This window comes from Pseudonaja textilis, chromosome 1 (assembly GCF_049901715.1).
Source record: "Pseudonaja textilis isolate UNSWEBS1 chromosome 1, rPseTex1.2, whole genome shotgun sequence".
Classification (NCBI taxonomy): domain Eukaryota; kingdom Metazoa; phylum Chordata; class Lepidosauria; order Squamata; family Elapidae; genus Pseudonaja; species Pseudonaja textilis.
The window spans coordinates 99,120,102-99,133,729 of NC_141990.1; the positions used below are offsets into that span (position 1 = coordinate 99,120,102).

General features: G+C 35.9%; 1 protein-coding gene and 1 long non-coding RNA gene across 9 annotated transcripts in view; one reads left to right on the forward strand and one right to left on the reverse strand.

Annotated features, from left to right (window-relative positions):
• The window catches only part of FYN (FYN proto-oncogene, Src family tyrosine kinase), a 120,063-nt gene that overhangs the window by 87,567 nt on the left and 18,868 nt on the right, over positions 1-13,628 (forward strand). For 7 of the 8 annotated variants that reach the window (XM_026726601.2, XM_026726600.2, XM_026726602.2 and 4 more), the window contains 5 exons: positions 4,799-5,056; positions 6,332-6,428; positions 8,873-8,971; positions 10,321-10,424; positions 10,962-11,111. In XM_026726601.2, the coding sequence (XP_026582386.1) occupies positions 4,810-5,056; positions 6,332-6,428; positions 8,873-8,971; positions 10,321-10,424; positions 10,962-11,111 (697 nt within the window). In that variant the 5' untranslated portion in view covers positions 4,799-4,809. Of the gene's footprint in view, positions 1-400; positions 419-4,798; positions 5,057-6,331; positions 6,429-8,872; positions 8,972-10,320; positions 10,425-10,961; positions 11,112-13,628 lie in introns of those variants that run through there. The other variant, XM_087913018.1, reaches the window with a different exon arrangement.
• The window catches only part of LOC113455320 (uncharacterized), a 42,823-nt gene continuing 37,599 nt past the window's right edge, over positions 8,405-13,628 (reverse strand). Inside the window, exon 2 of the long non-coding RNA XR_015739596.1 lies at positions 8,405-10,434. This is a non-coding gene — a long non-coding RNA (uncharacterized LOC113455320). The remainder of the gene's footprint in view (positions 10,435-13,628) is intronic.

The following is a 13,628-nucleotide window of genomic DNA, read 5'->3' on the forward strand; positions in this document are numbered from 1 at the left end:
ATCTTCTTTCAGAAGTATCCCTCTAGGTACTTTTAGATTCAGGGTACCTTGCTTAGATGTTCTCTGTTGCTTAGCCCGGTCTGTCCTGCTTTCCTCTTTGTCTTCCTCCTGCAGAATCGTATCCAGTCGGGTTCTTCTTTGATGTGGCTATTTCTGACCACCGCTGCAACCGCCTTCGGGGAAGGGAATTTAGACCAGCCAGGGAGGAGAGATGTGGCTCCCCTCCGCTCGGCTAGCAATCTCCCCCCTCTTCACCACCTCTACGGGGTGGCTTCAGCCCCAAATCCAAAGGATCGGGGCGCTAAAGCGGTGAGCACAGATCGAAACCACGCAGGATCACTGATTTTGGTCTGTCGCTGAAGAGACCTAAACCAGAAGTCCGCATGTGCAGTTATTTTGATGGAGTTTTCATTATTTGGTATTTAATTTTCATTTTATTATTGTAAGTCATACAGTCATCTGAGTTAAATGATTTATAATTGTTTGTAAATAAACATTATTTCCCAATAAAAATCCCCAGATAATCTGGCAGTGGTGTATATATGTCCTATGCAAGCCATCCCCAACTTGACACTCCTCAGATGCTTTTAATTATAACTTCCATAATAAACATGTTGATTGGAAATCCATACATGGTCTTTGTTTCAGTGTATAGTTGTTAAAGCCTTTTGGAATATTTCTTTAGTGTGTAATTTCTTGAAAGAATACATGTTCTACTCTAGTAGCCAGAAGTGAATTAATTTATTGCCTGAAGTTGCTTTGTCCCAGTGAGTTTTCTGCTTTGCATGTACTTCTTACTCTAGATTTGTAGTTTTGATATACATGTAATTTGGATTGTGCAAGATTATCCTGTCCTACATTGTTGGCACTGCATGCAAACATGCAAGAGCACAACATCTTAGCAGAAGATTCATTCATGCACATAGCTTGCCCTACCAGTGTGATAGGCTTTTTACATGTCAGGCTAAAGTTGGATTAAGGTGAGTTGGCAGGAAATGCTGGTGTTTTCCACTGAAAATGGAACATTCTACGTTGCAGGAAGGAGAAATGGAACTTGCAAGGCTCCAGTTGATCTATTGCCAGTACCTCTTCTCCCCTTTGGTTTCAGGGCTCTGTGTCTCTATGAGACACCGTTGTTTAGCAACTGCTGGAAAGAATAGAATCTTCATGTGGCAGCCATTTTTTTTCAGTAAGGGGAATATCAAGGTCTTCCACAAGGTCAATAATATCCTTTGTGCACACAAAAAAATAAAGAGATCAGCTATCCTAATTGCAGCTATGCATTAGCAAAACTCCCAACGGCAGTTCCTAGAACCTCCCTTCTCTTTGTCCTCATTCAAGTGCACCACTTCCTGTATGGTCCTCAAAGTCAACCCACTTCCTTCCAGGCAATGTAAATTTGGTGAGGCTGATCCCTTCCACTTCTCAGGAGGGGGGCATTCACCTTAGCAGCTGCCAATCTTCCTACAGAAAAGAAGAGGTAGTTGGATTGAACTTTTTGAGATGGTGGTAGTGCTGGGACATCTAGCAAGTACTCTGCATATGAATGAATTGGCTGTGACACTGCAAGGCAGACCTACTGTGCTATAGCCAGTAGCCTTCCTGCTAAAGCGCATGATAGGAAATCTCTGTCAATCTAATCTCAGACACCTGGCTATAGGGGACAGTGCTTTTCCAGAAAACATACTTACCTCTAATCACAAAAATGAGCCCAGAGTGTGCTGTGTTGGACTCTATCTTTTCACCAGGCTTCTGTTCCAAGCTTCAAGTGAATGGAATTATTTGAGTATAATTTTTTTTGTGGAGGGATTGGTAACCAATTCGAAGTGCCTATAACTATAGCTTGTTTCTTGAATCAGAGCAAAAGCACCTGCTTCAATTGGACTCCACTTATTTGGCTTCTCTCTTCCTTGCCAGGAAGAATAAACAGTGAGTGGGAAGAAACTAAGAGCAAGAGTTTATATAAACATTTGTCTGGTTTTCAATTTTATAGAAACTCATTTAACTCCAATCTTCTGGATTTCAAAAGAAGACACAATATGCTATGTGGAGCTTTTTCTTTTATTTCTGAACTGTAACAAAGTGCTCATGATCAAACATATGAACAGCTTAACTCTAGTTTCTGAAACATGATGACACATTTGCTTTTTTGCAACATAAGTATATTGGCAAATAGAGCATTTAAAATCTGGATGTCGTTGTAAGAGGTGGAATGTTGCTGATACCTACATTTTTGTCCATCTGCTCCTGCCTATTGTTGTATCATTCCAATCAGTATATCCATATATTCTTGCACGAGGAGACAATCTGTCACTTGCAAGGTAATTCTATACAGTGTAGAATAGAGTGTATGCCCTTAGGATACTCACAGGATTTAACAGTCTGATTGATATATATATATTCTCTCTCTCTCTCTCTCTCTCTCTCTCTCTCTCTCTCTCTCTCTCTCTCTCTCTCTCTCCTCCCTCCCTCCCTCCCTTCCTCCCTCCCTCCCCTATTGAATGCTCATTGGGAGTTATTTCTAGAAAAGTATATTGTAAGATTGTTTGCTGCAACTTCAGTCATACTGTCAAGTGGTCACAGGATTAGAGATTGATTTCATAAAGCACACAAGCCCTGGAATTTATGAGGAAATACATATTTCAGTATCACTCAATTTCCTAATTTCTATGGGCTTTAATTAGCACCTTCCTCATTTTTGCTTTGGAGAAGTAAATGCAAACTAAACTTCTTTATATGCTTTTTTTTTTGTAAAACCAGTGTCATTTGCTAAAACACTCATTTGTCTCAGTCATGTCCAAATTATTAAAAAGGGATGTGACATTTTAGAACTACCGGTACTATATACCAAAATCTTATTTGCTGGTTGTACGCCGTAATGATTTCCAGATTTTGTGAAATGATATCACCATTGTCCTGCTATGCCATATGTTGCTAGCTTGCTAAAATGTTGAAATGTCTGTGATCCATATAGTGATGTTTCTAATGTTGTGAAGACTGTGGGAGTTTATTTTTTGTCCTCTGGCTGTTAAGAGCTCTGTGCTACTGCTGAATAGAGGATGCATTTAAAATGACCTACACAAGCCCTGGAGTCATTTTGGATCCTATCCAGTAAATACTTTGTTACTTCCTCCAGATTCTTAACTAAGCTTTCAATGATATCATGCATGGGGTTTTCAAGAAAGAATGGACCACTTTTCTAAATCTTGGTTTGGAAAAAAAAAACATGTAGGTGACACCCTTCATCACAAATTATGCAGTCCTGCAATCAAGCAGCTTTTAAAAATGCATTGCCTAGATATTGGAGCCAAGTTGAAAAAGACAACAGAAAAAGGAGGAAAAAAAAATCTCTCCATTAAACATTTCCATGTACCTCCTCCCCATCTCTTTCACAGAAAATACATGCCAGCAAAAAAGGGAGAGATTTGGCCGCAGCCCATTAATTTAGTACCTTTTTGCACAGATAGGCTTTTATCTCTTTGAAATATTACACCTATTATCATCATCATCCTCTCCATCATCATCTTTTACGGCTTGGAAGTTTTAGGTATATTCATTATTGGAATAAGTTTTCTAAGATCATAAATTTTTGAAGAATTTATTCTTTGCTTTCTTCTCTTCCTGGCCTTCTGATAACTGGGAAATTAATTCATTTTCTGTTGGCTCAGCAGGTGAATAATACATCTCTGGTCATATTCTCATCTTCCCCTGCCATAAACCATATCCTGTTTAATTTCATGTTCTAGAAGCTTTTCAGAAACCTATAAAGTATTGCATGCAAATAGTGTGAAACCCAAAGGAAAAGTTCCACAGATTATCTCCAGACAACTAAATGTAGGTGCTTTATCACAATTTTGTGGAAAGGTGACTCACTGGGCCAGACTGTGTCCAACTAAAAGGAGCATAAAAGACCTGTAAGATCAGAGATCTTGCTGTGTTGTTTCCCTCTAATTTGTACAGTAACTAGGAGCCAGTGTGAGTTGTTTTGTTTTGTTTTCCTGGCTGATGTCTGCTTGCTGAGCACAAAGTCACAAGAGAAGGGGCTAAGGCTGCCTCTGCCTCACTCCTCAAGAGACAGATACTAGGTAAAGTTTCTTTCCCGGCCAACAGCTCAGTCTCATCTAGCACTCTTGGAAATGGCCAAACTAGTTAGGAGTTCATGATGCAAATGAGGAAACAGGAGTGCCAGGGGGAAAACCTGGTGATGAAGAAGAGCAGGGGAAAAAATTCTAACTACCCATCTTCAGAGTTAAGCTACGGGCTCAAGAAGTCAGAACTCCACACGCTATAAAATTATGTCATAGGCACTATCTTTTTGATTTAACCATACATAAAGAAAAATAATACCATTGCCAATAACATGAACATATAGAAAGCCTGCAGTTTGTCCAGTTTATTGCAGAGAGTATGAAATCTATGATTCCTTGCGTTTTGAGCATAAATAATGTTAATAACAATATCCAAAGCCATAATCTACACTGATACCCACTTTTGCCCTCACTGCAGAAAGAATGGAGTTGACATAAACTGAATTGGTATATTTAACCCTACAAAAATATATAATATATCTTATCATATTTACAATTTAGAGTTGTAAATTACTGTAAATGCTAACTCTGTAGTCCAAGAATAATTTCTTTTTTTAGAATCCACCCCAAAAAAAGTTAGCCTGATTTTAGCAATTGGATGCCTAGTATTTGCCCCTCAAAAATGATTCTAATTCTATAATTCCTGAATATGTATACTTTAGTTGAAATGTACAAATATCACACTGTATATTTTATTTTAATTTTTGCAGGATTTTAGATAATGGGCTGTGTGCAATGTAAGGATAAAGAAGCAACAAAACTGACCGATGAGAGGGATGGTAGTTTAAATCAGAGTTCGGGTTATCGCTATGGAACAGATCCTACCCCTCAGCATTACCCAAGTTTTGGTGTGACTTCAATTCCAAACTACAACAATTTCCCCACAGCTGGAGGACAAGGATTGACAGTCTTTGGTGGTGTCAATTCTTCATCACATACTGGTACATTGCGCACAAGAGGAGGAACAGGTAAATAATAACAACAACAAGAACTGCATCAATTCCCTTTCTAAAGCATGTTTATATTGCTCAATAAGTAAACATAATCAGTGTAGATTTCTTCTTTAAATCCCTTTGCCTTTATCTTAGACATACTTCTTGTATTTGATGAAAATATTATTAGAGTTCACCAGTGCATTAATTCAGATATGCACATACTTATTATTCATACTCCAGTGTCATTGTTTGCTTCTCTGCTGCCAAAGGTCAGTCATATAGGTTTAGTAGGTATTGTTTTCTCATCATGTATGTTCAATATACTGAGCCCAACATTCTCATGGAATCAGCTCCTATAAAAGTTTTGAAAATATGTTTCCTTCTAGATTTAAGGTTGAATTTTCTATAACTTCTAAATCAGCATAAAGAGCTTAAAGGCTATATAGATAATAACATTTGAAATTCATTATTTTTGTTGCTGACACCAGCCATGAAATTAATAGTTGATCCTAAATAAAATATCAGTGTATGCACACTAACCCAGTGTATGCACACTAACCCAGCACACTAAGCAGTGGTGTGAAACCAGCAGGCCAGCACCTATAACACACTTAAGCCATTAACCATGATTTACAAATCACAGTGGCAATGCTCCTGCAGCATACTATGCCAAACAAACCATATTATTATTTTGTTTGGTGCATGATCTTATTCCATAGATATCCAGAATAAAGAGGTGGTGTTTGTTTCTTATGTTTATGGCCATCTAATGATGTTGTGAACTTATGATGCTTGTAAGCTCATTATTAAGTTGCATTATTGGAAATAAATATAGTGCTGGTGGTTGTCAATTTAATTTGCAGCATGCCAAGATATGATTTATTAATTCAAATTTATATTCCTCTTGAATATGCAAAGGAAAAGAGGGGAGAAAAAGAGCCACACAGATGTGGTAGTAATAAATGTGACTAATACACTAAATAAATGAAAAGCCTGACCCAGCACCAAAACAAGAATCCACTGGTACATTGGTGTTCCTGCAAATCATATTAGAATCTCCAGTCCTGCTGGACAATATTAATCAAAGATAATACATACAAAGCGCTTTAGAAAAAGATGACATTAGAATTTATATAGTGCATATATAACCAAATGTTTTGGGCTCCCTATGCAAAATGCTGTATGAAAAATAAAATGAGAGGTTCAAATTTATCCTTCTTCCATTAAGAAACAACACTGAAATAATGAATTCATTTGAAAACACTGCAATTTGTAAAAGTTGCATTCACTTTTATTATCTTTCTATAGGTGTAACTCTTTTTGTAGCTCTATATGATTATGAAGCAAGAACAGAAGATGATTTAAGTTTTCATAAAGGAGAAAAATTCCAGATACTTAACAATTCGTAAGTTCTGTTTACTATATGGCTTCCTTTTTAATGTTTAGATCTGGGCTGTCAAACTCACGGCCCGTGGGGCAGATGCATCATGCACTGGCCATAGCAATGCCCAGTTTACCGAAGGGGGAAGAGTCGTGATATGTGACGATGCGAGTTTGACACCCCTTGTCTCGATGGTTTGTTCCCTTGATAGCAATTATATATTAAATGCCAATTCCTGTGTACAGAAATGTTTAAAATGTGTACAGTAGCCTCGACTTACCATAGTTGAGCCTGAAATACTCATTGCTACACAAGGTAGTTAAGTGTATCTTGTTCCATATGACCTTTCTTGCCATCGTTCTTAAGTGAATCACAGCAGTTCTTAAGTTAGTAACATGATTATTAAGTGAATCTGGCTTCCCCATTGACTTTGCTCGTCAGAAAGTCACAAAAGATGATCATATGACTCTGGAGCATAGCAACAGTCATAAATGCTTATCAGTTGCCAAGCATCCACATTTTTTAAATGTGACTATGAGGATGCTGCAACAGTCATAAGTGTGAAAACTGGTTATAAGTCACTTTTTTCAGTGTTTTTCTAACATCATACAATCGCTAAACAAATGATTGTAAGTCGAGGACTAGCTGTGACACACATTAGGATCACCTGTTTATAACTTTTTAAGAGAACATAGGTTTTTATTGTGAAAAATGTCAGTTGAATTAAAGTAACTAAAGATTGTACAGAACTATTTTGTGATATTGAGAGATGTTCCATATCAGGCAGGACATTTAGATTATTGATCATTTGAGCTAATAAAAGAGGAGACAAAATAGTCACTTGTTAATTATGTAAAGAGCTGGAGCTATTGCTACTGTTATTTTGACAAGTAACAGTATTCACTGTTTATCAGTGAATATCTGAGTAGAAATCTTATAAATAAATAAAACCAGTAATATTGTAGATGTTTGATGTATGTAAAGAGGGATGGATGGGGGGGAGGAGTTAGATTAATTTTCTCCCTATATCTTCATGTATTTCTAAATTTATTGCCATTCATCTAAATAATGTGTTTCCATCAGATCACATACAAAAAAACATCCTTATATTATCTCAGTAGTTGATGAGAAGAACTTTTGAACTGAGTTACTTCGCTGGTCATTGGCCATTGATTGATTGATTGATCATAGAACAAAAAGAATCTGGTATTCCAGAGAAGGGACTGACAAAATCTGCATTATGATGCAAACTTCATGCCTCAAGTAGATTTTATGATCTAATGTTTTGTTGTTTTGATGTTATTATAGTTAGTTATGGATATCTATGAAGAAGAAGAATCTGGACCCTTCCATCTTTCATCTTTCAGCTGGTCTTTACTGACTAGGATTAATATTTCTATTCTAGAATGGAAATTAAAATAAATGTAGAAACACTGAAAACAAGGCCTTTAAGAATTTCTAAAAATGCAGTGTTTTTTTAAAGTACAATATTAAAATATCTCTTAAATGCATGTTGTGCTTCTTCTCGTGTATATAATGGCAATTCCATCCTTGTAATATTAATAAAAATTCTGTAAATCAAAATAGTTATTTTTCCAAAGATAACAGCCAGATTATAAAACTGAACTTTAAAAAAGGTAATTTGCGGAATATTCCATGATTCTTTATGCCTAAACATTTTTGCTAGTTGTATAAGCATAGTTGGTTGAACTAAAACTAACTTTAAGAAGACCAGCATTTTCATAATAATATTTTGCTTATAAATTTTTATTTAATGTCTGATTTTCTTTATGCCTTGAAATGGTCCTGGTGAAGATAAAGATTACATACTTGAATAATAAGCAATTTTATTACAGTTTTCTAAATCTGTAGCAGTAGGGCTATCCATATATATATAACAGTACATCGAATATAATTTATTGGGGATATTAAATGCGATAAAATTTCTATATTTATACTATCAAAAATGCCCAAATGATGCCTAATCATTTTTCCCTGTGTTATGCTGGATCTTTTTTATTATTCCAGTTTCTTTTTCAAAGTTCAACTTTTAAACATTTTCAGTTTTTTGTCAATCATTTCAGAGTGCAGTAGTTTGAAAGTCAGTAAAATTACACAAGCAGGCAACTTTTCAACAGAGCTATAGAATCCACCCACACTGATACATTCTTTTAACATGGAAGCAAACACAGCAATACCAGTTAATGCTTTCTTTCTCTGTTTTCTGAATGAATCTCTGTTATAACATGGCACAAACTGCAGTGTGTTATGGCTGTTACAAAAGATCTCCATCTAGTGGAATTTCTAGGCAGTAGTAACAAAAAAATATATATACGTTCCATTGTCTGTTTCTTTAATTATGAATGGTCAAAAAGGATGCATTCTTTTACTGAACCAGGACCGAGGTAGGCATATTATGATGGCTATCTTTAAACCAATCTTGTGTTTTTCTAACTCTTGCTTTGAAGGGAAGGAGATTGGTGGGAAGCCCGATCCCTGACTACTGGAGAAACTGGTTATATTCCCAGTAATTATGTGGCTCCAGTTGACTCCATCCAAGCAGAAGAGTAGGTATCTTTTTTTAAAAGGATTGTTTTGGACAGTTGAAACTGGTGACTTTCAAGGAATTACCCATTACATTAGCTTCCTTTTTCAGCTAGATACTTGGTAATTAAAGAAAAGATGAGGGGAGGGGAAATGAGCTAGCTTTTACCAGATCAGTGTAAAAATATCCAGAATCTTCTGGTCTAGAAATATGTCCTTTATAATGTAGTGGATTTAAACACACTGAGATTGTGAAGGTTTTATTCTAGTTAACTGACCAGAGCTAAATTCATAATAAAGGTAGATGGGACAACATTTATTATTTCAGTTTTGAATATCAACACTAAATGAAATATTGAAGCTTTCTAAAAGCAGTATTTGAATAAACATGAACTCCTAGCCCAACAATGCTCATCTATAACTTATCAGAAATACTTTTTTCAATTGGATTATGCTATGCAGCATTTTACATTTTACACCAGATCGGGTGAACTGGTAGCAAGAATTTGGCGTGGGTCGCCGAACCAGGAGTAAGTTCTGGCTGGCCATGCCCCCCACCCGGTCACCCTTCTGCCCGATGCTCGCTCACCCTCCCCCGCCTGCCTGACATTTGCCTAAAGTATTTCTTTCTTTTTTTTCCCCTCCGGATAATCAGCTGTAGATAAGATCAGCTGTGCTGGGATTCCCCTTGCTGAGGCCCAGGAAGGCAAAAAATGGAGGGAGGAGCTCAGCGCCCTCCTCCATTTTTTGCTTTCCAGAACCCCAGAGGTGCCTTAGGGGAGCAAAAACGCCCCCCAGAGGCTTCTCTGAGGCTAGGAAGCTCCCAAAACGGAGCTTGGAGGGGTGCTGCGTGCTCCTCCCATGCTCTGTTCCTTTTCTTCCAGAGCCCCAGAGGAGCCTTAGGGGAGCAAAAACGCCCCCCACAGGCTTCTCTGAGGCTAAGAAGCTCCCAAAATCAGGTGGGGGCTGCAAAAAAGCCATGCCCATCCAGTCACATGGCCACGCCCACCAAGCCACGCCCAGAGAACAGGTAGTAAAAAAAATTTGAATCCCACCTCTGATGTAATCAATTGTCAGTGGACCTTTCAGAAGGTATGCCTATCAGTGTGCAAATTCATGTGATTACAGTTGCAACTTTTTATGTGTTCATCATGTCTCAATCATATTATTAGTGTTGGCTCCTTCTGCTAGTATATAATCAGAAATCAAATTTTTACTGCTGGGATAAGTCTGCATGTTAGTGTGCTGAAGACACAAGAAAAACTTGAATGATCTTCACAGATGGTCCTTAGGCAAGCTTAAGTGTTTTAAATCCTTAAAAAACAATTCCACTTCTAGTTTGAAAACTTTTGTTTCTGGCATATTTGTTCAGATGGTACTTTGGGAAACTTGGGCGAAAAGATGCTGAGAGGCAGCTGTTGTCCTTTGGAAATCCACGAGGAACCTTCTTGATTCGTGAAAGTGAAACCACCAAAGGTAATAATGCCTATGTTTTAATTAAGAAACAGAGGGAAAGCGTCAGTGAAGGTAATGAGACATGCTCAAATGAAACAAAAATACTATAAGCAAATTAATTTTTCATAATAATTTAAATTGAAATTCAGCAGAACCTATTAGATAAACATCACATTCAGTTTATAAAATCTGTGCTGGGTGTGATTGTGTCTTAAGTAGAGAAAAATAGCATCTAACGTGAGTTGACTTTTCAGAAGCCTTCATTTTTTTTTAAATTGTGCTCTAAAAATCGAAAGTGGCAAACGATAGTAAAGAGATCCAATTCTGAATATGATGAAGAAGGAAGAATTGTAAAAGAGCCTCTAAATCGTTAAGCAGTTCGGAATTACTGTTAATGCTGTGCCTTTAAAAAGCTGTCCTTAATTTCAAAAAAAATATGCTGGATACACGATTTATATAGTAACATGCTAGCAAATAATTTAAAATATTTTTTGTTAGAATATTCTAATTTATTTATTTATTTACATGTACTGTAGCTGTTAACTTTTCTTGTTATAGGTGCCTATTCATTGTCCATTCGTGATTGGGATGATATGAAAGGTGATCATGTCAAACATTATAAAATCCGTAAGCTTGACAGTGGAGGATATTACATTACAACCAGGGCACAGTTTGAAACTCTTCAACAACTTGTTCAGCATTATTCAGGTAACCTTGAAAATTCAGTTTCAGTTTCAGTTGTTAAATCAATTCAGCTTCCTTAAAAATACTACTGATATAATGCCTCTCTTATTATCTTTTGTTAAACAGAAAATGTTAACAAAGTTAGAATCTTCTTTTTCCTTTCGGTCCTTAGTTTGGAGATAAATACTTTAGATGAATCTGTCATATTATCTGAACAAATAAAGACTCGTGATTTTAAAATATGACTTTCACTATATAAACTCAGAGCATTTCTATACTCCCTAAGTTTCATTAGCAATTTTTGCATACCTGCATCGGTTTTCGATATAAACCACTTTATCTGAAAAGGATGTTTGGGGTAAGCTATTAATATAATGCATAAATTGATTTCCTGTAGTCACATCGTAATATTGGATTTCCCAAAATTTACCATTGCTTTCATTTTAACATCTTAAACTAAATTTTAGAACTCTGGGAGTGTGGAGGCATAGTCATGAAACTAAAAAAGGTGAATAAGTCCTTTTTATTGAGATTTTAAATATCTCTGGGGCTTCCCTTCTATTTCCTATAAAATTAATTTGTCTCCCCTACATCCCAAAATTCACAGTCTTTCTTAGGAAATCGAAATCCTTTTTCTTAGAAAAGATACATTTTGATGTTTTAAAAGATACATACATTTTACCCATAGGTTACCTCTAATTAGGGTCATCTTAATTTATGGTTATATTGATTTTAATGATACTCAAAATTGTAAGTCTTTTTGCTGTAACTCGTGGCACTTAAAAAGAAAGATCTCCATCCACCTATCATCAGAATACCTTATAGGGACTAATCACTTGCTTAGTTCTTGAATTTCATGTAGTTGTTCACATATTTCTGTTGACAAATTATACAGTTAAAGGCTGTTCCCTCATTCTCTGCAATGTTGGGATTGAAACTGACAGTAAACAAATCAGCATCGTATATAAAAAATTGTTCTTGTCAGCTCATGCCACCTTAAGTAAGTGACAGAACATTCTTCCTTCCTTCCAGTGACCCTTATCATCACCTCATTATGCTTGTATATTCCGACTGAGTATATCTTGTACAATTTAGTACAAGCATTCCACAAATATTATATTCCCCTTTTCCTCTGTTTGACAGCTAATGCTGTAAACTGTGCTGAAATAGAAAGCCTTTAGTTCATGCTCATTGCTTGATATGGCTAAGATCCAACACTTAGTCCTATATTTATGCAAGGATAGTTTTGTTGTTGGGGTTTGTGTGAGTGTGTGTGTGCATGCGTTTGAGTAATTGTTGTCTCATGACAACAGCCTAGACTGCTCTTTGCAGTTTTCTTGGCAAGGTGTTTTGGAAGTCATTTGCTACTGCCTTCTTCCTTGAGCTAAGAGAAAGTGATTGATCAATGTCCCTAACAAGATTGCAATTCATAGTTTCCTGGTTTTAGCCTGCTACTTTAACAACTATATCAAACTGCCTCTAAAGATTGTATGTGGTACATTAAAATTACAGAGCTGACTGCCTGTCAGAATTGTTTTTAGGTAAATAAAAATCCCACATTCCTAGAAACTTAATTTTTTCTTCATCTAATTAACAAATATTGATACTACCATGATTGGTGTTACATATAAACAAATTATAAAACTACAGTCTTAATTCTTTTAGATAGTTGTGGATCATAATACTTAAATGTGTTTAATATTTTAAAGTAATATATTTTCTAAGGTCCTTAAAGATGTTCTTATTTTTTTCAGAACATTAGAATTAATGGTAATTAATGGTTGATAGGAGGTGGGGGAAAATTAAACTTCCTGTATCTTGAGCAGTAATCCATAGTTTTTATTTTAGCACAGGGGGATATCCAGTTTCTTGCAAGTAGGCTTCTTTTCATTTAACAGTATTGTTCCTTCCCCCTGAAAGTCTCTAATTGCCCTCTCCCAGTTAAAAGGTTCCTAAATATTTCTGAGAACACATAGCATGCTAGGAAGGGGAAATCTTGTCTTCCTCATTTCATTGAATGTAGGTGGTATTAATTGGCTAATTACTATCTACTCTTATTCACTGTTGTAAAATAAGTAAAAATGCATGTCTTTAGGATAATTCATTTTTTAAAAATAGCCTTATGTCTTAGAATGGTTGAGTGTTACTATGTGCATGCATACAATATTCTGTGCAAAGTTCTTAACATATCAGACCCTTAGAAATATATTTACTTATTCTAAGATGACTTTCCAAGAAGGTTCAATATTTAAACTGTTTTCTAAATTGTTTTTGAAAATCAGTTTAGCAATGTTTTTGAACTATTTTATCTTTTTAGTAACTTAATGCAATATTCATTCTCCTATATTCAGGCACTTTTAAAAATTCTTCTCTTTTTGCTCATCCAAGGATGCATGCTAACTAGAGTGTATTTATAAATTTATGTTTCATATATTGTTTAATACATTAATTAATACTGCATGAAGCTCTTAGATGTTGTCTCCTTGCTCTCTATTGCATTTAGAAAGCTATTTGGCTTCCTTGTATTCTGTCCACTTGCAT